Below are 26,192 nucleotides of genomic sequence, written 5' to 3' on the forward strand. Positions count from 1 at the left end.
CCCCCCTTCCTCTAGCGCGTCTCGATCCAACATACATTCCCTTAGATGGTGCTAAATTTGATCCTATCTAAAATCGGTAAGAGTTGGACTATCGGTGAGCTGACTTCAAAGTTGACTTGGAAGAAGACCTTGAAACAGTAATACCTGCAAACTCATAAAGTAAGGAGGAAAAAAGGAGCGTTAGTAAGAAAGCCCAGGGTTTCTCGACACGTCCATTCTGACCTTCAAGTCAGTGAGGTGGAGGAGATGTAGAAGATGAATAGTAATAGAAATATGAGATGCATGTGTAGCAAAAAGCATACATGTATCTATGGGAGAGGGACCTGTTTTATAATACCTTTGTAATTTTTTCATTAATTAGACATCATATCATGTTGATAAAAATGTCAAATTATTGTATTTTAAATGTATTGATTAGTCCCATTGCCGATATCCCATATCCGTATAATAATATTGTCACACATGCTACAGACATTTCACGTGCAGTATTTATTGCAGGGTTAGCCCATATACCATACGGCATGTTGGGTTTTCAAGCCTAGTCCCATATAAGAGGAGTTTTTAATAGGGACCTAGTGGGATAATGCAACATATAAGGGCAGAAATATGGTCTCGGGGCAAATTGATATGATTTATAAGTCTGTTCATCTATAAGAGATCGAGAGGAGCTAAGAGAGTCTCTGAGTCGGTGGAACCCAACTGACTGGTCTCTTTTAATTGGCAAAGCAAAGTACATGCGAAGGGGTGCTAAGCCCTGAGGTTGGTTGAATATGACTGACCGACGATCTCTCTAAGATGATAGAGTAATCTTCATGTGAAGGGGAGCCAAGCCCTAAGGTCGGTAGAATCCGATCAGCCAATCTTTCTGTCAAGACAGAGCAAAATACATGTGAACGGGAGCTAAACTCTGGGTCGATAGAATCCGACCGGCTGGCAAATTAACAATGACCTCCATAATCAACCGCCTCAATTATATATGCTGATCCTTCTCATCTATATGGGAGCTTTCTATATATATTCCCCGCATCAATAGGATTACCGGTTCAACTTTGCTTTCTGAGAGTTGTGTAGGTTGGGCAGGAATATTAGTAGCTAGCTAGGTCACTTTTGAAAATTACTTGCTGGGTTGTCACCATCCTCCTACTCAGTTTACAAATTTATGATTGTTCTAGCTAGCCTTTTCCTATCTACTTCCTTTGCAAAACTCACAACTATTATTTAATTCTTTAGTTAATTTCTGGCACAAGGAAGAATATAATGCATTCTATACGTGGTCCTCAAAAGTGTGCTAAATTAAGGGGGTGGCTTTGCAACAAAGATTTATTTGCATTGTCATTTAGCAGCAGAACTCATGGAAAATCATCCGGTTGGCTAAAAAGTCATTGAATTCGTCATCCGATTCGCGAACTGGATCCCGTACGTCGTCAATAAGCTTTAGCTGGATGCATGCATGGACGACTGACGAGAGGACCACCACATGAGGAGCACATGATCGAGGATCCAATTCCCCACTCCACTTGGACATGCTTGTCAATTTCCTCAGTGACATCCCAAGGGAGAAAAACAACAGGACGACTTAATTAGGCCAGGAACAACTACTATCGATCCCAAGGCTTCAAACCGAAACCAGATCGAACTCCCCAGCTAGCCCTGCTAGCTGCCTTGTCGTTTCATGCTTCTCTAGCTACCTTCCAAGCACGTCTTATTCTTCTCTCAATTGCTTGCTTGACCCATCAATCCTAAGACTTGCTTTTGAGCATGTGCTTATGCTGTAGTAGATTATGACTTCGCTTCTTTTCCCCGGTTGATTTTCTCTCTTTTCTGCTTCTTCTTCTTCTTTCTAATTAACAGTTGAAAGTTTTCCAAGAAGTCCAAAAGTTCTGGCTTTGGAATTGTTGATAGCTAGCTGGTGGTGGTCGTTGAGTTGCATACATATATACAATCCTTGATCGATCCTGCGCGCAACTTGCTTCCTGTGAGTAGTTGCATGTGTTAAAACACCTTCCGAGCTTCACGTCGCTTTAGGACAGCCTCACACGTTTCCCCTAAACCGACTAAGTTAAGACGTGTGCACACTGAGTATTGGAACTTTGCTTCAGGGCAATTAGCTAGCTTCTCCCATAGTGAAGAAAAAGTTAATGGCAGGTGATCCAAAGCCAATAACAGGAAGTGGTCAGAATTGAAGTACTCACGTAGAAGGGGTTTTGGAAGGGTGCGGAGTTTTGACAAGGAAGAAGGGAGAGGAGTGATGGGCTTTTCTACTTCTGATAAAAGAATGAAAGAGAGTTGAGAGATCGGCAGAAGGTCTCCTTTTTGTATACCACAGATAGTCTGGAAATCAAAGAATTGTACGTATTTCTCAAATTTCATAATGAGCTAGTCAAATACATCTAGTTTATTATTTTATCTTATCTAAACCCGTATTCAAACCAGCCCAATTAAACTAAAACAACCATGATAAGAATCTTTTTCGTATTCCATAATAATTTCAATCCAATTGAATAATCATTCTGGGTGGAGTAAATCCTGTTTATGATAGTTTTAATTAAAAGTACTATTCCGCAGATTGTTTTTTTTTTAAAAAGAGTACTTTATATTTATTACGATCAAAAGTGCACTTTATTCTAAGAATATTTATGTTTACTTAGTTTACATATTTAAAATTACTGAATAATTATAGTTGAAATTATTTAAATTAAAACTCCAGAGGGGTGTATTTTGTAATTGCATTTCTTCAAGGCTGCAAATGACCAGTCACTGTGTTTTTTTTTTCTCTTGCAAGTCCCTGACGAGCCGATGGCCTCTAGAAAGTTCCGGGCACATTTTCAGACGTGCCGGATTGTAATAGAGATCCTCTGGTCCGTAAATTATGGATCAGGAGATGATCCATTGATATGGACTTTTGATTTGGATAGATCCCATCTTTTTAAAAATGGGATTTATTTAAATCAAAGATCCTCATGTAGTGGATTATTCCCTGATCCACCAGAAGATCTGCTCTCGCCGGATTGCGTCTTAATTTTGCTTCAGACGTGCCGGGCACGTTTTCTGATTCGCTGTTTCCTGCGGCGAACCAGCGGCGAGATCATTATTCCGCGAAAGAATTTAGTATTAAAATTGTTTTGTTTATTTGATTGTTAAATAAGCGCCAGGTAAATCAAAATACAATAGTAAGATTATGAGAGCAAAAATAGTTAAACGTAGATGGAATAAGAGATTATTGTAATTTAAGAAGATTGTCAGTTTCCAACCGTAACAAACAGAAGACGACAACTCCCACTGTTCGGAACTAACCTATTAAATTGAATTATTAATTGTAATCTAAAGAATTTTGATTCAAAGACCCATTAAATTTGGTTAAAAGTAAGTAAACGGTAGCGAAAGAGCTACAAAAGCACGAGTTCCAGAAGACGTGATGAGGAGATAATCACAGAAGGTGAGAGACGAAGGAATAAGAGAGAAGGAGAGGCGTTTAATCCCCAAAAAAAGTTGCCTTCTTTGCTTTATTTCCTCGTTCCCCTTCTCTTCGTTCTCCGAATAGCTCTGTAACGCCATATCGTTCTACGAGATCTCCAACTACAAATCTCTTCAAGCTCTTTGCATTCAAAACCATTTTTGTTTTTTTTTTTGTCTTCTTTGTTTTCGTGTGTGTGTGTGTGTGGAAATTAAAAAAAAAAAAAAAATCAGAGGCAAAGGCATACATAAAAGTTGGATTTTTGGTCAGTCTTTGATCTCCAGGAATGGAATCTGAAGAATTTATGCGATACAGATGATAAAAGTACCTCTCTTTTTTTCTTTTTTTTTGGTATTTTCTTCGTGCTTGTTGGCTATTTCCCGAGACGGGGCTCTTTTTCTGAGGTTCTGATCAAGTTTCTAGCTTATTTTCCTCTTTTTCTTCCCCGTTTGCGTTGTTCGCCATCCAAAGCAGTTATTTATCGCTTCCTTTAATGAACAGTCAAAACACACACACAAAAATGAATTTTGATGGCTTTTCTCTTTTGTTCTCATCCGGGTTTAGATCACATTACACAGAAGACTGTACAAACAACCAACTTTTCCTCGGTCAGTTTACTTTTTCTTTCCTTTTTACTCCTATTTTGGTGTCCAATATGAGTATTGTATCATACTGAAAGAAGGAGGAGATATTGGAGGTTTCAGGCATTTATTTCGTCTGTGCGTCCGCGATATGCTGGAAGGTCCCTGCTGTTTTACAACGAGGGCATATTCATAAGCAGCTGTGTGCAGCAATCCTCTTGCCCCTTGCATGGATTGCCATATCCATGAATCAACAGATAATAAAAAACGTATTTTGGATGAGGATCCTGAATTGCAAGAGCTCGACCAACGAGAGCTCGAAGGTAGGGTTAAAAGGATCAAATCACCACAGCAGCCAAGTACCCCCGAGATCAAAGATATGGACCTGTCTCTCTGCAAATTGGATAGCCGAGCAAGCGACGGAGAGAATATTTATCCAAACATCATCCACCGGCTGGGCAGGGACCTGATTATTAGCTGCTTTCTTCACCTTTCTCGGTCAGAGTACGGCGTCGTTGCATCTGTAAACCGATTGTTCCACTCATTGATTCACAGCGGGGAACTCTACCGGCTACGCTGCAAGATGGGTATTGTCGAGCACTGGGTATATTTCTCCTGCAATGTCCTTGAATGGGAGGGTTATGATCCATACCGCAGCCGCTGGATTGCCGTTCCTAAGATGCCTCCTACTGAGAGCTTCATGTGCTCTGATAAGGAGTCCCTGGCAGTGGGCACTGAGCTTCTTGTTTTCGGAAAAGAGGTGAATTCCCATATTGTGCTAAGATACAATTTTTTGACTAACTCCTGGTCTCCTGGTGTCGTTATGAACTCACCTAGGTGCTTGTTTGGATCCGCTAGCCTTGGAGAGAAAGCTGTAATAGCTGGGGGAACCAATGCTAAGGGTGATATACTGAGCTCTGCGGAGCTTTACGATTCTCGCACTCAGACTTGGGAGACCTTGCCTAGTATGAACCAAGTGAGAAAGATGTGCTCGGGGGTTTTCATGGATGGCAAGTTTTATGTCATCGGCGGCATGGCTACTAACACAAAGATACTCACATGTGGAGAAGAGTATAATTTTGAGAAAGGTTCTTGGAGGTTGATCCCTAACATGTCTGCCGGACTCAATGGTGCTAGAGGTGCACCTCCACTTGTGGCTGTGGTGAATAATGAACTTTACGCAGCACATTATGCTGATAAAGAGTTGAGGAAGTATGACAAAGTAAACAATACATGGATAGTTTTGGGAAGGTTGCCTGAAAGCTCATTCTCAATGAATGGATGGGGGCTTGCGTTTCGTGCCTGCGGCGAATGGCTAATAGTGATTGGTGGGACAAAAGGTTCTCATGGAGGGATGATCGAACTCAATTCGTGGATTCCAAATGGAGGACCACCAGAATGGCAATTGATCGCAAGCAAGCATTCTGGCAGCTTTGTTTATAATTGTGCTGTGATGGGCTGCTGATTGATCTGTTTCCATGAGAGTTATGTTCATCTCTGCGATCGATGCACAAAGTCAGTTTCTTCGTGGGTACAAAGTACTAAATCTGTTCAAAGGTAATAACTGGATTTTCTGAAATTCTATTAAAGATGAAGGTTCGATAGATCATCTCTCTTGCTTGTATAACACCTGATTTTCTTGTGTACAATTCCCTCACCTGATAATTCATTTCACATTTGGAACTCACATAGGATGCTCACGCTAAGTAAAATATGCTTAATAAGTTACAAATCTTTGAAATAAGTGATGTCTTGATAGCCAATATTTCGATACATGCAATTCCTTGTGTAGGTTTCTTCAGGGAAAACATTGACCTCCTATAATGAATAGTATATTGTACACTTTCAGTTAATAATCCAATGTTTTTTTTTTACCAATTGGTAAAGACTGAACTCTTTCACATTATCTGTGGATGCTTTTGACAATTTAGGTTTACTAAAGGAACATAAGAGCAATAGACACAAACAATGAGCCAACTCACTCATTGATCTGTTATTCTCTCGTCTGTTTGATTCTTATCTAAATTTAGTGTTGGAAGGATTTTAACCGAAATAGCAGTTTTTTTCAATATTCCAATTAATTGAGAAAACTTGTGACAAACGGTGCGTCCAAATAAAAAATTTTGTTTGGTTCTCAAGATCTAGGGGGAGATTGTAGAGAGCGGCTACTCCCACAACAGATTAAAGAGAACAATTGAAGGATATATGATAAAAATAACCAAGGCTTAGATGAAGGTCATTTTACCATGATAATTGTCTCAAGTATCCCAAATTCATATTTCCATTGTGAGGTATAAATATCTTCGATAAACATGTCAGTCACCTTTTATACTTTAAAAAAAAAATACTTCGTCACCTAAGTCTTTTAGTTTAGAAATGCTAGTGGAAATACTCTCCTAGTTTTAATAATGTTATCTACGTGAAAAAAAATATTTTTCTAGTTAATCCTGACCATTGGAGAAAAAGTGTCTGTATAAATCTATCAAGTTGAGTGCATCTTTTAACCACTCACTAAAAACAAAATATAAGGCTTTCTATTTCTCAAAACAATTTTCCATCTTAAAAAAATTAACACGGAAAATTACGTCTAAAAAATCCATTTATGAAAGCACTGTTATTGATTTTGAATTATATCTCAATTTTTTTTTCGTATATTTTATTTAAGTGAAACAAATTAGTAATTTCATAACAAATTTGACTCTGATTTATCAAAATTTAAAATAAATTTTAATTCTGTTTTAATAATCTATAAGCTTTATTTTTTTTAGTGACTAAATACATCTTTAGGTGATCCACAATGCCATGAATGGATGAGTAACTAATATAGACTTTCTGAGAGGAAGAGTAACTAATACCCGAGTATTGCTAGAGTGAAGGAAATCCATCTCTTTCGATATTGCTTGTCACTAGTTAGGATCTGAAAGAGCCTCTAAGAGCTTACATGGAAATGACTACACAGCTAAGGAAGATAAAAACGAAGGATTAAGTTTCTGTTGGGCTACTATATGAATTAACAACATACAATAACTATCATTAACATTAAGCCCATTAAGTGATTTAATATTTGTATTCAAGGAGATTTAAATAATTGGATGTGGATTGTATGTATAGATCTAATAATATGGTTTGTTAATATACAGGATGATCCTATGTATAAAAGGAGAAAACCAAAATTTATATGGGTGTGCTCTAAATTATTGACTCTTCTTCCATCTCTCTGTTGATCCTCGTGGTTGTTTTAATGTGATCAACTAAGTTAGATTAGGTCCTGTTTGGTTTTCATCCATATGTCTAAGTGTGCAAGAGTTTAGGAGCGCAGGAAGTCGAGCGGAAAACACAGCTAGCAAGAAGGACGGCACGAGAAGGGAGTCGACGGACTCGGTGCATCCGAAGGACGAAAGAGCTGCGGAAAAGTACACTGGTGGATGAGAGGAACGTGCACGACGTTCGAGGGACGAGAAGCCGGGGCGAAACCCTGCTCGAGGAGGTCGGAAATTGGATTCGGGTGAGTCCTATTTCGGTGCCCGCAATCACCCAAGCAATTGGGACTTCGGAAGCTGAAAAGGAGAAAAAGAGAAGTTGGAGCTATTTTTATCCTGCAGCATTGAGGGCGCCCTCTGAAAGAGCTGAAATTCCGTTCTATTTAAATTTTCTTGTATAAACATTATACAAGTACAGAACTTTTCCTAGCAACTCGTATGTTCGATCAAACATGTGTTTGATTAATCAAGCAAGTTCTTGACGGATCAAAGCACACCTTGATCGAAGTACAAGATCATTGGCCTCTTGTGTTGGTATTAAAAATCGATACAAAGAAAACTAAACTAATTACGCAGCGGAATTAAAGATCGTTGACCTCTTGATCTTCTGCTGTATTCCTCTCCTCTTCTTGGACGTCGTGTGGGCGATGATCTACCAAGACAACAACCACCCTTCCTCTCATATCTCCAAACTGCCGATTACAAAAGGAGGCTCTAGGATGGGGCACCTTCTAATCTTCTTCTTCTCCTCCTCCAATCTGCCGGCCACCAAGGAGGAGGGGGCGCCGACCACTAGGGGGGGCGAGCGGCGGCCACCAAGGAGGGGGGGTGCCTCCCACCAAGGAAGAGGTGGGACACCAGCCACCAAAGAAGGGGTGGGATGTCGCCGTCCCTAGGTAAGGAGAAGAGGAGGCCTGTGGGAAAATTAGGTTTTAGGGTCACCACCTACTCCTTTTATAGCATTGTCGTTGACCCTAGGTAAGGAAGAGAAAAAACCAAAACAAACCAAACTGGATGGGTGGATGCGAGACTTTATATAGAGGCTACAACAGGGACTTAGAGGAGGAATTGGTTTAGGCCTCCTGATGGACTTGGGCTTCTTGTGTTCGGCCCAAACATTCAACCCAAGTCCATTAATAATAACTCATACCACTAAAGAGTTATTATTAAACTACCGCACCAATCTCATATTATAATATGAGCTCCTTCTTATCATGAGTGCATTAAACTCTCTATGTTTAAGATATCGTATGTCCGTTAATTAAATGAGTTACTGACAATTCAATTAATTAACATCTAATTTCAAGAGTAGTACCACTCAATTTTATTATTATGCCGGACTAAGTCCACCTGCAAGGTTTACATGATAATCCTTATGAGCTTCTCAAGGGGGCATCATCAACCTAAATAATTAGGACACAGATTCCTTCTATAATCAACAACACACCATATAAATAGTACTATTTCCCAACTCATCAGGCCTATTGATTTAATGAATAAATTTCACTCATTGATAAGTTGAAGAAATAAATACTAAGTACACGTGCTTATTATTATATAGGGATTAAGATGATGCACATCCATAATAACAGAGGTTCTGTTCTTTTATATAGTCAGTACAAATCGAACAACCTCAAATGGTCCTGCTCAATACACACATAGTATACTAGTGTAATTTTATAGTCAAGACAAATTAATACTAAATTACACTACAACCATTCCAATGGTTTGTCCAAATCCATCTTGGTTGTGAGCTACTATTTATAATTTATAAGGAACCAATAACGTGATCTTCTGTGTGGCACCACACACCATGTTATCTACAATATAAATTAAATGGACAACTGTATTGACCTATATATAAATATAAAATACAAACATTTGACCAAAGTAATTCTCATTTCAAAATATTTCAAAATAGATGTTCATACAAAAGCTAGACTTATAGTATACATCCCAATAATCTCCCACTTACACTAAAAGGCGATGCTGTCATACATCTGATTCTCATCCCCTCAACATACCTATCAAAAGCTCTCGCCAGAAGGGCCTTAGTGAAAGGATCTGTCAGGTTATCTACTGATATAATTTTGGTGACAACAACCTCTCCTCGTTTTACGATGTCTCGTATCAGGTGATACTTGCGCTCAATGTGTTTACTTGTCTTGTGGGCTCGTGATTCCTTCGAGTTTGCTACTGTACGACAGTTGTCACAATAAATTGTGATAACTTTGGACAAACCAGGAATCACATCTAAGTCCATCAAGAAGTTTCTGAGTCATACAGTTTCTTTGGCTGCCACATACATAGCATCGCATACATTAGGCTTCTTACAGCCGAAACATAAGGAACTGTCTTCATCTCCTCTATCTCCTTTGATGTTTTAGGGCACATCTCTTTAGATAAAGGTACTCCATGCCTAAAAGGTAGAAAACCTTTCTTGGAGTTTTGCATGCTAAAACGAGCTAGGATAATATCGATATATGAAGCTTAGGATAAGCACAACATCATTTTCTTGCGATCCCTTATTACTTTGATCCCAAGAATATGTCCACATTCTTCCAAGTCTTTCATATCAAACTGTTTGGACAACCATACTCTTACGTCTAACAACACTTTGACATTGTTGCCAATAAGCAAAATGTCATCTACATATAGTACAAGAAATATCACCACGTTTTCGTCACTTTTCTTGTATACACAAGACTCATCCGGACATTGAATGAATCCATAAGACTGGATCACTTCATCAAACCGGATGTTCCAAGATCTCGAAACTTGCTTCAGTTCATAAATGGACCGATTGAGCTTACATACAAGATGATCTTTACCCTTCGCAATGAATCCCTCTGGTTGCTTCATATAGATGTTTTCTTCAAGACTTCCGTTAAGGAAAGCTTTCTTGACATCCATTTACCAAACCTTATAATCTATATGAGCAGCAATAGATAAAAGAATCCGGATAGACTTAAGCATAGCTACCGGTGAAAAAGTTTCCTCATAATCGATTCCCTCTTTTTGAGTATACTCCTTCGCAACAAGCCTCTCTTTAAAGGTTTTCACCTTCTTGTCTGTTCCTCTTTTTCTTTTGTAGACCCATTTACATCCAATGGTTTTTACACCATTTGGTGGTTCTATAAGCTCCCAGACTTTATTAGAATACATAGATTCTATTTCAGAGTTCATTGCACTTTGCCAAGATGCTGGATCTTTATCTTGGAGCGCTTCATCATATGTCCAGGGATCAGCTTCATGTTCACCAGGGATCAAGTCCGAAAACTCTCCCAAAAACATGAATTTATCAGGTTGCCTAACAACCCTCCCACTACGACGAGACACTACTTGTAATTGTGCATCATTTGTGACATGTGTTGCAATTACTTGTGGTATCTCATCTTGTACCGTTGGTACTAAAGTAGAAGTGTCCTCTCTTATTTTCTCAAAAATAATTTTACTCATGGGCTTGTTGTTCATTACATAGTCCTCTTCTAAAAATCAGGTATTGGTGCTAACAATGACCTTCTGATCTTTAGGATAAAACAAACCATATTTCATTCCTTTAGGATATCCCACGAACTAGAGAACTTTGTGCCTCTTGAGACATCTCATCTGCCTTTCAATATGGTAGCTCCCATAAAATGCTTCTTTTCTTCCAACCATACTTGTATAGCCTAATAATGTATTTATTTATTTCATCAAAATCAGGCTGAGATACTGGTAGAAATACATATCTATCTATTTGGTCAATGATTTCTTCACTTGACTTGATTGATGATGAAAGTTTTCTAACTACAACATTCTTTATAAAACTTTTCATATTTAGCCTAAAAACGTATTCACCTAGTAAAAATGTACAATGATTAACCACTACAAGGTAATGCAAATGTATTAGACTCTATCATGCAATATGGGTATGTTAATTTACCAGTCGTGCTCTATCTCAATAACATCAAGTATGTTAGAAAATCACTAATCATCCATAATAAAATAACATGCAAGGTAAAATTAGTTTTACTTGCAACATCATAAGTCTCCAACCATATATTCCATAATTTATTCAACTTAAAAATAAGAGATTATAAGAAAACATTTATCTTTTCTTTTGAATTTGTTGGACCTAGAAAAAGCATAGTGTGGAACATGAATTCATCTTTCATGCATATTTATGGTGGTAAGTTGTATGGTGTTAATATACTGACTAAGATGAATATTACTATTCTTACTAATCAAATGGCTGAAAATCTATATATGGAAAGTCTTGTCTCACATTACATGGTTCCATTATAAAAAAGGGAAATATTGTATCAAGATGTTTCCATATAGGTGAGTTACAAGAATGACACATTATACATCTTTCGTGTATATGCTCATGATACCACCTGATATTGAAAGCTGTTGTGGCAGATACATACAAGTATTAAAGTCTAACAGTTAATGAAAACTAATGCATAACTTTCAATACAATATTTTTCTTCTTATTCCCTGGTATGCGACTACCATGCCTATAATAAGGGTGAGTATAGACTCTGCATTCAATCAGTTCCTAGTCTTCATTCTAAAATATCATGCTATTGTTTATACAACAATTAATCTTCTTTATAAGCAAACATAAATCCTTCACCAATTTCTTTATATTGTATAAGCTATTAGTCATTAGGTGATCAGCAGGGAGCAAATTTGACATCAATTGATAAATGTCATCATAACATCATTCTGAGAGATGATCTTCTGCCTTGATGTTCAATAACCTTGCAGTAGTTGATAGTTGGGAATGACTAGATAGAATGTTTCCTCATACTTCTCTTTCACTAGCCTTTAATATATCATATAATTATTGAACTTCAAGTGTTGGTATTTCATCTATATTAGAATGATCAACTATATTCATTGTGTCATAAACCATTGACTGCATTGCATTCTTATTAGATGATGATTCCCCTAAAATAGTTATGTCAGATGAAGAAGAAACTGAAGTTCCAATTGGGTGAAACAAATAACGTACTCTGTAACAATATCAGTTGTAGTAATTTAGAACAAAATTATTTCTACATATATATACTTTCACATTATCCTGATCATGGAAAGATGTATTTCTATATTTACAATGATTATATAGACAATATAACTCGGCACCATTTATACATTCTAGATGACTCTTAGCAAATTTCACAAACTCTTCAACTCCAGCAAAATATTCATCTTAGATAAATTTATTTTTCTAATCTATTGTACATCCAAACTTTATTCATATAAATTATAACCTAATGAGAAATAAATTTGCATGGAAATCAAATGTGTAAAACTAAGCATGTAGATAGTTTAAACTTAATCTTAAGCACTTAGACTTAATACTATCAATAGCACTTAAACTTAAACTAAACATTAAGTTTGATTTTGAACCACAAAAGATGCACAACAACATTGAAAGAGAAAGATCAGAATCGAGCTAGTGTCGCCTCCATAACTTGACTCATGCAGATCAGAAAATGTCGTATACATGAAGATAATGACAAAACAATAAAAAATTTTGATAATTAAATCAATCACATTACATAATTCGTTAAATACAACAAAATATACAATAACACGAGCTTGTGGTAGCCAAATAGTTGAGGCCACAGATAGAATTAGTGATCGGCTGGCCAAAATCCATAGTTGTCGACGTAATATAATGGTCGGCCAAAATCTATAGCTCTCAGTGTGATCTCGCGGTTAACCAACCAAGCTCGAGGACGGCCAAACTCATGGGTGTGACCTCGAGGCCGACCAAGCTCGTGACCTGCTAACGGCCTGCCAAGCTCTCGGCCAACCAAGCTCGTGGTCGTGAACTCAAGGTCGTCCAAGCTCGCAGTCGCAAGCTCTCGACGTGAAAAATAAGAGGATAGGGAAGGGGAGAGGAGAGGATCATATAGAGATTGAAGAGGAGAGGACACCGGAGATGTCGAAGATCGGAGAGGAAAGGACGACGGAGATCAAAGAGGAAAGGACGTCGAAGATCGAAGTGGGATGGACTTCGGAGATCGGAGAGGATGCCGAGAAGATCGAGGGAGTGAGATTGAAGTTTCTTCATGATTGGGGTTTAGCCCTAATTTTGATCCCCCAAAATAGTGACGGAAATATATTTTTCGTTGCTATTTTAGCAATGGAATTTAAAATTTGTTGCTAAATCACGATGGAAGATATATTGTTGTCGCTAAAATAGCAATGAAAAAGATATTCCGTCGCTATTGAGCGACGGGAATTAAATTTTGTCCCCATAATAGTGACGAAATCTCTTTTTCGTTGCTACTTAGCGACAGATTTTAATGTCCGTTGCTAATTAGTAATAGAAATTAATGTTTGTCACTAATTAGCAATGGATTTTAACTTTCGTTGTTAGTTCCACTGTTAAATTAGATATTTTTTTTCTAGTGGTCTATAACTTGAGTTGTCAATGAATATATCTAAACATCAAAACACCATCATTAGACCTAACCACATGTGAAAAAAAATTTCTGGTTTGACAATGCCCTTTCAGTCAAATATTTATATTTGATGCTTTTGCATCAAGTGTGCAAGGATTATCGTAATATTATATAAAGACTAAGGTGGTTAAACTTTGAACTCGTGGTCATTGAGTTTTAAGATGGACTAAAAGATCTAGGTAATATGTTGTTGCGATTATTTTAGGTTTAATTTTTGGGTATATCTATTGTAATGTTTTGATAACCTAGGTAGATATCATATTTACTTAGAGCTTATTTTTTTAAAAGTCTATTAAATAATTATTTACTAATTATTTAAGATGACTAATTTTCAACTATTTTTCTATGCATCTCATAGTGAGAGCTCAAATTGTATGTTTGTGACTCTGTAGACTCCTATACATAGAACATAGTAAGTTGTATCAAATTGATTAAATTCTTTGATCTCACATGAAAACATCTGTTTATTTATTGAGATACACAAGGATTGATTGGAATCTACCAAAGCATAAAGACTATTCACTATTTTAGTAGCGGTAGATTCCACAAAAACACTTTTACAAAATAATAATTGTGCAATTTAATCCCTTATTATCTTACATGATAGGGATTTAGATTTGAATTTATTCTAAAGAATATATATAAGAGTTAATCTATATAGAAATGTATATACAAGCCTTTTAATGGTCCAACTTGCAATTTTTTTTTTTGATAACTCGTGTGTTGAATTCTTACGATCGAATTAATTTTGAAGGTGATTGATTTGACCGTAAAAAAATTTTCTATTGATTTTCAGGGTAAATCATGGAAGCGCTACAGTAAATCATCGACAATAGACTCCCGCGGTCTTCGCCGTCCCTATAAGACCGTCCAACGCCGAATCGGCTGTGAAAGTAAACTCGTTGGCTTTTTCCATCCATGGATACATCAGCCCAAGTTTTTTCATTAAATCCAACATCAGCACATGTCCTAATAGAAAGATCAAATCGTGACACTCTCTTTAACTATACTATATCTTAACCGTTGTGCCATGCTCATGGAAGTATGGTCCAAACTTGCAAGCATTAAAGCATATTGATGCTCGCATGAGATAACAATAACCATAATCTCCCGTCTAAGTCTAATGACTAATTGAACACGTCTTACATGAGACCTCAATAGTTCGTTGTTAATGAACTAAATGGATTCTCATGTAAACACAACAATTGGTTATTTTCTAACAATCCTACTAATACTCTTATTTAGACATCACTACATTTATAGGCGTGGAATTACTTATTGCTATCATATAATAAAATTATACTAATCATCTCGTGAAGTTTATATCCAATTAAATCAATATGACTATAATCATTAGATAGTCAATTTATCATAGTCACCAATTTATCAATATAGCAATGACATTATTAACGTTAGTTTTAATAATATGTTAGTTATATGAAAAATTAAAAGTTATTTTTATTAATAATCATGGAATTGCATTACAATAATTCCTCTTTTTAATTTGATTGTCCCTAACAACCTATGGGATTGATTACATGTATATCCAAGGCATATTAAATAGGTATGAATTTGAACAATCATAATGTGGAAAACTAACTGACAGACATCCAATTCAGACAGTGATTAGTGTCAAAATTTAGGAGATAGAAAAAGTACGAATCGTTTTCCATATGTAGAAACAGTTGTCACTCGTCATTCAAAAGTACAACTAATTATTACACTTCCTGTTTAGTGGGAGAGAATCTGTACTGCCATCTTCATGTTCTTTGCATTGCTAATATTGATCAGATGGGTTAGTTGTCGGGCAAAATGAGACATTTTCACAAAACCTCTAGTTCGGAATTAATTTTCAAGATCAAGATTTTACTCAGATTGCAAGATAACAAAATGGCAGTGTTAAAAATATTAATACGTGATCCACAGAATGTACATCTGAGATGCACGATTTGAAAATAAACAAAACCTATACGCTATACAACATGTGATTAACCCTTATGAATGAGAATGTGTACATAATAACCCTTTAAAATTCAGTGATATCCATACACAAGAAATTGGAATCTCAGTTTATTAGTTTATATGCAGAATAACAAGCTACATCTACAAAATGCACCACCTTTCAAAACTGATCATTTAACATGAAACTAAAACCTTTTAGTGCTCAAAGAATGGACCATCGAGTAATAACAGCGCAATTCTCCTCTGAATGGATATGCAAGAATTATGTACACCAGTCCAACCCTTTGGTTACCCCCCTGAAGGAGGTGTCAAGGTTGCAAGGTTAACATTTAAACTTGTAGACCACGAGCATTTGGTATCTCCAGGAAAAGTATAGATTATTAGCTGACACGTGTAGTGATGTAGCGACCTTTCTCCAAGTCATATATAGTTTTTAGTCCGGGTTGCTTCCATTTATACCCCAACCAAGCAGCAAAAGCCAGCAAAGTGGATGTCACAAGAAACAATAGCATGATGTTATCAGGCAGTACAGGCTTTGTCCAATTCTTCTCTAAACTGTTTGTAGCCTGCGTAAGGTAGGCTCCCAAAGCCCATTCAATTTGGATGCCTCCCGCCTGATTTGCATACTCGATCCTGTTTAGGAGATTAAGGCTCATTTCAATGGAACTATTGCTGCTATGAAAAAGATGAAAAACTTGTGGTAGGCACTTAATCTCCAAAAGATTATGTTGCATTCAGTGAGAACGTAGCTAGCATATTTTCAATAGTGTTCGTATTTGGTTTAAGTTGGGTGGGGGGCAAGTACGAGAGGTGTTGAAGTGGTAATTCAGTTTAATTATGTATACAGGCATCATAATTATTTGTCATAATACAACCAATTGATTATAGAACATTATAGTGTAAATAAGGAGACAAGTTACTTTGTTCAAGAATGTAATCAACACAAACGCCAGCTCAGCTTTCGTTAATTTTGAACATCATGTTAAAAATCTTTCTTTTCTTTTTATTTTTTTGTAGAATGGATAAACAGAAAGCTATAGCACTAGATGCTTAAATCTTATTAACTCTGTATTTTAAAAAAAAAAAAAAGTTAGATCGCTATGAGGTTTCTAGTTTATGCAATAGATTTAGGTTTGACTAGCTTGGAGACCACCACTGTCTAGGGGTGGTCCCTTATCAAGACGTAAGTTCTCTGCCCTCTCCCATGTCACATGTTAAAATGCAGAAGCTAATCCAACAATGTACTCCTAGGACTCTCAGAAACTCATTCATATCTAATTTAGACCCGTTGGTCCATCTAGGTGAAAATGTTGTCACATAAAACCTTGTCTGCCAGGTCCAACCAACTAATGATGAGTTAATTCGCCAACTATATGGTGGTACCAGGCTTGTATTGAGACGACCATGTAAAATGAGGGTGGATATTTTCAATTTTATTTTAGATGTGCCCATTGGATATTTATGAAATTAGACACATTTGGTGGTCAATTCCCAACTTTTAATGCCTGGATTGAGAATTTTGCCAACATATGTGGGAATTTCTAGGGAAGGATCTGATAACATACCTCCTGTCATCCAAAGGGATGCCAAAACTATCATGTAGGAGGGCCACAATATAGGCTGCTGAGAAGCAATATCGAGACAGATCTTCAGTTGCAGAAGGATATTTCTGCTTATTCTTTGACCAATCTTCTTCACAAAACTCTCGTCCAGCCAGTATTAAATCAGACAGTGATGACCTTGGATTCAGGCCAAAGAACTGTTACACATGCAAATAGATTAGTAATTAAATACTACAACAACAACTAAACCTTATCCCCAAGTAGTTAAATGCAAGAAAAAAAAAAGTCCATCAATAGAATTTAGAAAAAGAACTCCAATTTGCTCGGTCCTATAACTCATACAAATTGTGGGCACCAATTTGCAAGTATTTTGAAGATGTATACAAAAACCACTTATATATGAAAAAGGATAGCAGCATGATGGGAAAGAGACAAACCTTTGAAGTATAATAGAAATTCTCAGTTGCTATAAATTCCCCTTGAACCTTTGGTAAGAAACTTGATCCCAAGTGGCACTGCTGGTACAGGCAATTGTCTGGAGAACACAATGTATGCTAGCAATACAAGTATAGATATGTAAAACAAGTTGGGTTCGACAACAAATAGATATTTAAACCACAAAAAAGTTCTTTCTCATCTATATGGTAAGAATTATCCATGTTTAACTATTTTAGGTGATGTATGTACATATTTTATCTAAATGTAACTCAAAATTTAGAGGTAGTTCACATCTGGATGATGCTTGACAGTACTCCCATGAAATGTTGTGTATTTAATGATAAACAGTCTTATAAACATGTATTCCAAGGTAGAAGAGACAGATACTCCAGAAAATTAAAAAAAAAAACACAGATAGAAGATTTTTGCAACCTTTTTCCTTCTGAAGTAGAGTTAATGCTGCAGACCTACACTTCGAGAAGTTACCCCCTGCATGAAAACAAGGTTTATATTCCGGATAGTAATTGACGACAACAAGCATCGATGTCAACTATCCCTCACCGTGAGAAAATTCATTAGGAGAACAAGGATCAATATTAGTTCTCTCTTGATCTGACTCTTCATCTGCACAGAGCTATTCTCCATTCAATAGAATTGTAAAGTAAATTTACCAGTTTCTAAGTTAGATAAAAGATATGTAGAGAGAGGCAATATCAAATGCATAAGAGGTGCAGTTGATAAGATTCTTGTCAAGTATATTGCAATTAAAGAAAGATGAAAGAATTATATCTACAAACTATTTAATGATCAACATATAGAAAATTTAGCTATGGAGACCAATAATTGTGGTGTGGGTATTTTTGGAAATCATAAATTTGTTTCTAATGCTATATTAAATAAGGATAAACAAGAAAGGTTAAACAAGCTTCATAGAAAATAAAAGTAGTCTTTTTTACAAGTAGGTTTCGATTAAAGGTAGATCTCTATGTTTCTACATTAAAAATCATCACGTTGAAGATCAACTTGTATGTTAATTCACAAATAATATAGATAAGTAACAAAGACAATCACTTTAGAGATATATGCAACTATAAGTGCAAGCATGTGATCAAATTTTTCATCAAAAAAAAAAAAGTGATCGAATGTCGAATGGGGATGATATGCAAGTGTGGGCATTGTGAGCAATTATAAGTGCAAGCAAGGATGAATAAGCATTGCCCCAAAGGGCTGATGCAGTTGGTTCATGTAAGGGTATTGCTGCCAATAGGCATGAGGTTGATTCCCAAGAGATGTGGAATTTCTCACTGGTTGCCTCAATTCCTCCTTACATGCGCTATTGTTGTTGGCGAAGCCCTTGTGATTTACCTCCCTTCCCGACAAAGGGGGGCCACCTTAGAGGGGTCGCTGAGGTGACAATTTCACCTTTCTTGCCAAAGGGTGAATAAGCATCGCATGTAGTCGCAGAAAGACATTGCATGGTTTGCCTCACTCAAGCAACCCTATAATGCATAGGAGCATGATTTAAAATTTCATACTGTGCCGAACGAAATGTTCGGCAATGGACAGAATTTTTCATTCCTCCTGTCGTCTGAAACTGACACTACTGGCCACCATGACGACCTCCGAGGGGTCGTGAGAGTGCTGCGATCTCGCGGCCACCTCCACGAGTCATGGGGGCACCATGATCTCATGGCAACTTCCATGGAGTCATAGGGGACACCACAATCCCACGATACCGATTAACATTTTTCTCTTTTGAAAAAATTGTTTTATTATTTATATATTTTATTTATTTATTTATTTTTAATATTTAAGTTATAATTTTAATCTTAATTAATATATTTGATATTTAAAAAATATGAAAACCATATTGGTACAACATGTTACAATATCAAAACCGTATTGTTCCGGTCATAAACCAAAACTCCGAGTCAAATTTTAAACCATACATAAGAGAGGTGGATACAATTAAGGGTGGTCGAGCATCAATTGTGACTACAAGATAGTGTCTCTGTCAACTTCACTTAAGCATCCTTATGTCAAATTGTAAACAAACTTGGGTAGTGAGAAATCAACATGAGGTGAAGAAGAGGAAAACAGGTATCACAAGGATAGCTCTAATACAACAATTTGATTAATGGAAAATTATTAAGGTACAATATCCTAGGTAGTCCCCTCTTTTTTATTTATATTTTTAATGTACTTTATATTTTTTGTCCATCCTAAAATGTGATATTTACAATTAGGCTCCTAAAAATATGATAAAGAACAAATGATTAAAATAGAGAGTAAAGTCCTATGGATTTTCATGTGCCGCTGGGAAAAAAATGGTTTTGTAGTACAAGTACAACCATGCACTTTATGAATTAGAATTTAAATTGTTAACAAAAAAACATGTACACAAAATGAAGGCAAAGATGAGAATGTTAAAATAGATGTGTGTCATTATTATATAGGATAAATTTAAAAAAAAAACATTATCATGGTAGATCAAGTAAGTATAACTCCAATTCTGAATATAGTTGAAAATAGAAGGGATAGATAGAGGCCAAATAAAACTTTAGTTAACATAATAAAAAAAAGTTAATTGTGTTGAATGTTACAAGTGATATAGCTTTATATAAAACTAGTTGTAGAGAAAATTTATATAGTCAACCTTAAATAGTAGGAACAAACACAACTTGATGAGATGGAGATGATGAAAAAAATGACAGTAAATTGAACCAATTAGAGTCAAACTTACAAAGGGTATGAGTAGAACAGAAAATTTCTAAAATATCTGAATATCACTATAAAAATAGCATTATGGAATTAAATGGATGGATAAAATTTTTGGAGTAAGAACAGATTAGTATTGTTGTTGTCCATAAAAGTTTATTTCTTTTCCAAGCATCAAAAGATTTTTTTCCTTGTGTATCACACAAACAAGATCAATTAAATTTTAAGATGATAGTTAGCCACAGTGCTTCATCCATATAACAGCCAAAGGTTTTTGGGAAATTAGCACACTCCACTCCAAATCCTAAAAACAAAAAATAGAAAGATATTATCATGTAATAATTTAATTTCTTTTCTCTAAGACTAATCAGCAGAGAGAAGGTTTTCTTTATATGGGTCACTTTTAAGCATGTCATTGTCCCTCAGCCAAATAAAATTGCTAATATGTTATAGTTATTCCCCCAGTAAAAGTATCATAATTTCATGATCAAAAAGTTCGGCAAGAAAGGAGAGCATCATAAGTTACTATTACATAATTATAGCCATTAGGCAAAGAATAACAATTAAAACAATAAAAGGCTGAGTCTAACTCAATTATTAGACAACCTAATTACATCATAATCCAAGAAAGTAGGCTATAAGCTATTAAAAACCGAGGAGCCGTTTCTAGCAATTAGGCTCAAACAGAAACCTCATTACATATTTACACTAACAATCTTCATGTATCACTTAGCTAAGGCATAATGACATGATCAACTTCTTTACATGCGCATTAGGAGGTTCACAGTTTCATTAGGATAACAAGGTATCCACTGTAATAAAATTTAAAAAAATGAAAAATGGTAAACTTCTTTTTAAATATATACTGACAATGATAACCAAGTTGCCTTAGTAAACAATGCCAAGTTATTTGACATCATTGCATTGCTAGGAATGATATCCACAAACCAATGGGTTGTCAAGATACTTAGTTGTCTATTTTACCTTAATGCCTTGCAATCTCTTTTATTTTAATAACTACTGGAAATTGCATATAATCTGTTTGCTAGTTGATATACAACAGCAACACCATTTCAACAACAAATATTATGAGAAAGATGACTACTTACATGATTTTAGGTCACTTGAGTTGAGCAATTTTTGAAGAGACTCACGGGCAACATTCTGCATATGGCGTGACAGAGAAAGGTTGTGTCATATACACAGTAAATATTTATACTGGAAAGCAATCATTATTTGCTAATACATCTAAAGTTAATATATGACAAATAGAAGGCACAATGAAGTATAAGGGAATTAAATGACACAGAAATGTTTGCAATGAGAATCAGCAATGTTAATGCATAGAGCTGATCTTTTCTTAGGACAAAAGCAGGAAAATTAAAATGAAAATGATAATGAAGTATGATGATCTAGGTCATGGAAGAGTTCTCAACAATAGATCCAGTTAAAATCAAGAAAATACTTGGTTGGAGTGAAATAACTGGATATAAGATTCTGCAGTATACCGAAGAACAAGACAATAATCCACAGAAGGGAATATACCATTTTGCGTAAATTACCTGGCCAAAATGGAGAAAGCTATTACTATAGAGTTTATATGTGGTATTCCCGAGTGTCAGCACATGAGAAAATTCAGGGGACAATGCTTCATTTGAAACAAACGTCACCTAAAGATAAAAATCAGCAGTGAACCACAGTTACCTAGAGTAAAATCAAAATATTAATTCCATGAGAAGTTAAACTGCAATGCATATCAATGGACTGTTAAATTAAACAAATTCTTTCCCTCCAATAAATGAACTAAAGAATAGTATTCTCAGAATCTCTTGATACTAACTCTAGCAAAATTTAGTAGCATCTAATTGATACCAATATTTAATTACATGGAAATAAGTCTCTAAAATGGGTAAGCGGTCTTTATTAAGTATTATTAAAATTAAATGAGAGTTGTCTTTACCTCTATTCATGCCTTCAAATTTTAATAGGTTCAATTTGTCTAACTATGGAATATATTGGTCGCCTTTAAACATATAAATAATACCATAACATATCTTAACTATGTATATTTTTCTCATTTTATTATATAGTAGAACATCACCTAACAGTACTCATAGTAGTATTTCCACCCCAATAACTTCGTTTGCGTTGCATTACAATTGCCCAACACTCTACCCATCACAAATAAACTTAGATAAACAAAAGAACTTATAAGATTTTGATAGTCTCGTAGATGACCATATAAGCATACTAATTACAATCTTTAAATTACTTTAATTATAAGCATGAGCTTAAGCACATTATTAGCTTTTGAGCAAACATATTTATAAGGTTAGTAAGACAAACTGATGGAACACAAGAGAGATTGATTATTTGTAGGTTTATGAAGCAGGAATCTAAAATGAGAGAGCTTAATTGTTTGAAGGTTTTGTGGAGTAGGAAGTATAGAAAGGTAAAAGCATAGGCATCACACCTAAGAAATCCTAGGTGTCACACTGTAAGGGATTGCATCACACAATCTAAAAAAAATTATTAAAAATTAACTTACTATCATCATATTCTAGTAATACAACAATACATATTAATACTACTAGATGGACTTTTTAACATAGAAAACAGAGAGAACCCATAAAAACTCTTAATTGGCACTTTAATTCCCAAATTGGAAATTGAAAAACATTGGAATTGCTAAACTTTGTAGCAAACTCTTGGATTTCCAAACCTCCGAACTGTTGAAGCTTATATTATTTCCCAAATAGACTCTTAATTTTCCAAATTAAAAGTTGGACTTTGGGATCTTTATTTCTATGTTTATAATCTTTAGAAGAGACTGCCACCTGTCTCCATCACAAACTTATTATGATCTTAGTGATATTTGAAAGTCTAGTGAAATCATGGTTTCTAACCACTTCTTTGAGATTGATATAAGAAAGATCTTAAATTGAATTGTAATATAATATTTGAATTATGACATTGATCAAGTCTCAAGATCTCGTAAAAAACAAGGATGGCTTGAGCCTGATGCTTAAAGTTGAATTTACAGTTGAAACAAGCTAAAGATCAAGTTGGTTCGGCTCAATTGTCATCCTATGTCCATAAATAAAGTTGACATCATATCACAACTCGAGATATCAAACAGCAATGATTTGTTAATAATTTCCTAAAATCTAAATGGGTCCATGTTACAAAGTGGCAAACATATGTGCAAAATGGACTGAGATTATCTTCATGTCATAAAGAGGGAACAAGAATTAACCTGTGCTGATGCTCCACCAAGCTCAAGTATCCCAGTCGTGTTCTCAGGATCACTTCCCAAACTTCCAAGTGCATAATTTGCAGCAACCCAAGCATACACACCTTCATCAGAACCTGTGACCATAACATTGACCATAAATTCATGAAGATTTTTAATAGAATTAAATAAAACAACCAGATACAGAGTAAAACAATGTATGTTTATCAGATACCAAGAAGAGTAACCAATATCTAACAAACCAAAAACTAAAAACTTATTGATTTCTCCATACAGTAGCTACGAGGGGATGATGACAGTATTCACAGAGAGAAATAATTTACAAACCCGGTATCACAGTCGCCCAATCGTCTTTGAATTGAAAGCCTGACAATCTCAGGACCCTCCGGCAAGACTCCAAAATTCTTTCCCTCAGTCCCACTTCGACCATTCTCAAGCCCGCTGTTGCCATTAGCCTAACTTCCGTGACCTTGTGCCAGTCGTTCGGCACTTTCTCCTTAGCGAACTCCAACAGCTCCACCAAGGACTCCCCGGAGAGCTCCGGGTCCCCTAAGTAAGATGACAGCCCGGGCGTCTTCCGCATCACCGCCATCGACTTCAAATCGAGCAAAGGAAAGCCACCCATGATTCCCTTAGAGGAGAATATGTGGATCCGAGTGCCAGAGCTCCCGCCGTCGATAACAATCCCAAATCGAGCAGAAGTCGAGCTACGGGAGGAGACGACGATGTAAAGGAGAAGAAAGGCGAGAGATAAGAAAGAAACAGAGATCCAAATGCATCGTCGGTAGGGATTATGGGTGGATGATGGACTCCTGGATATGAACGGGAAGAAACGGGCGGAGGAAGGGCGGATCGGGAGCTTCGGCGCATCCATGCTCGGAATGGAACGAGATCGGACGAAAACGGTAGGAGGGAGATGTGGAGGTCAAGCTCCCCCTCCCTTGACCGTCACCTCCTCCTCCTCCTCCAGCACCTTCCGCCGTCAAGGACAAGCGAACATTGGTAAATCAAGAGTCACTTTTAATGGTCCCGCCGTCATCTTCGTTCCTTGTAAATTGTAATGAATGGGCTGCGTTGCCAATGGGCCCAACATTTAACCGTTCCTTAAAAGACAGTGGAACGCCAATGGATCAACTATCCTTCAATGATTTCGCCCTAACTTCTAATTCTTCCTTCTGTTCGCTTCCTTGAGCGGATTCTGAGAATGTGGCAGCCGGCGACGATGATGTCGGCCCAAGGCTTGACCTAACCTTGTAGTCGATCCTGCTCGGGGTGTTGCCGAGCATTGCAGGTCCGGGATTTGGGTTATTTCTCACGGTAGGTAGCTAGCGCTGCTGGAGAATATGGGCAACCGTCCGGCGTCGAAGGCGTCATAGGGGGAATGTAGCGGAAAGGAAAGGCCGGTGAGGAGTGCGCGCCTTGTCCCTCCGTGGTTTGGGCGAGAGCGGATGGGATGGGTCGGGCTAGGGCCGGCTCAAGTATTTTTGAGGCCACAAAATCACTCTTTTAGACTTTTAAAAAATTTTTCAAAAATAATAAATATTTAGCTTCATCTTCTGTTTTTTTATCCGAAATTAAAATCAGCATTTAAATTTTTTTTAAAAAAAATAAAAAATATAAATTTTTTCATACATTTTATATATCCAAAATTATTTTTTAATAATAATATTTATATTTCAATAATAAAAGAAATTAGACTTCTTTAATATTTTATCAAAATATAATTAGTTCCAACTAAAGGAACAATAAAATCTAATTAATCTGATGATATTTTAAAATTCAATTATTATCGAAAACATATAATAAAAAAGTCAATTAATATTAATTTTTATTTTGTTTAAGTACAATATTATTCTCAAACATGTTATGCTATCGTAGTAAGACATCTAAGTTATCATTCAGATACTCATGATTCGATCCCTAGTTATGACATATTTGTAAAAAAAATTCCTTCAAATGAAGCGCGCAATCAACGGATATTGAGTTTCTGAGCTACCCATCGCATCAATTCCTAATTTACCCTAGTGATCGGTGGGAAAATTCTGTGGGGTTGGGTCGGTCACCCAGGGCTAGTCATTGAGGCTAACTAGGTTTATCATTTTTTTTGTCCCCGGAGCTATGGTGTCGCGGTATACATGCACTACTCAATATACATAAAAATGAAGGTAATGATTACATACAACTAACCACTTCCTTGTAGGGATTTGTTTCTCCTTTCAAGATGACACCTTAGATATCCGTTAATATGTTACCCCTATCACTAAAGCCCCTAAGCCATACGATCTAGGGCATCCCTCTACGGGATCCACAAACACGCATAAACATTCAATCAAACATGAGAATTAAGATCAAGCATATGCATTCACATAAGATCAAATAGATACAAAACATGCTAATATAATTTAGATAGGAAATTGGCATATCCATGAGTTCTATATCAAATCATACTATAACTACTCCCTTAATCCTAGAACAAGGGATCTACTCCATAGTAAGAAAG

At 36.2% G+C, this 26,192-nt stretch overlaps 2 protein-coding genes across 5 annotated transcripts; one reads left to right on the plus strand and one right to left on the minus strand.

Moving 5' to 3' along the window:
• Positions 1-3,372: 3,372 nt before the first annotated feature.
• Positions 3,373-14,770, plus strand: LOC122001357 (F-box/kelch-repeat protein SKIP11-like). Of its 2 annotated transcripts, none has more exons than XR_006117322.1 (2): positions 3,373-5,592; positions 14,556-14,770. XR_006117322.1 is itself a non-coding variant. In XM_042556066.1 (2 exons), the coding sequence occupies exon 2, from the start codon at positions 4,265-4,267 to the stop codon at positions 5,498-5,500; it is 1,236 nt and encodes a 411-aa protein (XP_042412000.1). In that variant the 5' UTR covers positions 3,373-4,062; positions 4,159-4,264; the 3' UTR covers positions 5,501-5,722. The 2 variants fall into 2 exon arrangements, 1 of the variants encoding a protein (XP_042412000.1); XM_042556066.1 differs by lacking the exon at positions 14,556-14,770 and having other exon boundaries at positions 3,373-4,062; positions 4,159-5,722.
• A 999-nt stretch (positions 14,771-15,769) lies between these two features.
• LOC122001358 (probable apyrase 6) lies at positions 15,770-25,069 on the minus strand. 3 transcript variants are annotated; one of them, XR_006117323.1, is made up of 9 exons: positions 24,020-25,069; positions 23,696-23,808; positions 22,002-22,143; positions 21,549-21,603; positions 18,283-18,345; positions 18,154-18,210; positions 17,721-17,837; positions 17,287-17,480; positions 15,770-16,354 (listed from the first exon to the last, which is right to left on the minus strand). XR_006117323.1 is itself a non-coding variant. In XM_042556067.1 (9 exons), exons 1-9 carry the CDS (start codon positions 24,564-24,566, stop codon positions 16,102-16,104), a joined length of 1,488 nt encoding a protein of 495 aa, XP_042412001.1. In that variant the 5' UTR covers positions 24,567-25,055; the 3' UTR covers positions 15,770-16,101. The 3 variants fall into 3 exon arrangements, 2 of the variants coding, with proteins under 2 accessions (XP_042412001.1, XP_042412002.1); XM_042556067.1 differs by having other exon boundaries at positions 17,721-17,818; positions 22,002-22,109; positions 24,020-25,055; XM_042556068.1 differs by lacking the exon at positions 22,002-22,143 and having other exon boundaries at positions 17,721-17,818; positions 24,020-25,055.
• Between the last annotated feature and the right edge of the window lie 1,123 nt (positions 25,070-26,192).

The sequence above is a fragment of the Zingiber officinale genome, chromosome 7A (genome assembly GCF_018446385.1).
Source record: "Zingiber officinale cultivar Zhangliang chromosome 7A, Zo_v1.1, whole genome shotgun sequence".
Lineage (NCBI taxonomy): Eukaryota > Viridiplantae > Streptophyta > Magnoliopsida > Zingiberales > Zingiberaceae > Zingiber > Zingiber officinale.

Excerpts from the sequence above, each read along its gene's own strand:
- LOC122001357 (XM_042556066.1), top strand. The coding sequence starts at position 4,265 with ATGGATTGCCATATCCATGAATCAACAGATAATAAAAAACGTATTTTG.
- LOC122001358 (XM_042556067.1), bottom strand. The coding sequence starts at position 24,566 with ATGGATGCGCCGAAGCTCCCGATCCGCCCTTCCTCCGCCCGTTTCTTC. Across the intron at positions 23,809-24,019 it reads TTGGGCGACTGTGATACCGG|GTTCTGATGAAGGTGTGTAT; the intron begins GTTTGTAAATTA and ends TTATGGTCACAG. Across the intron at positions 21,604-22,001 it reads GCTTTCTCCATTTTGGCCAG|AATGTTGCCCGTGAGTCTCT; the intron begins GTAATTTACGCA and ends CGCCATATGCAG.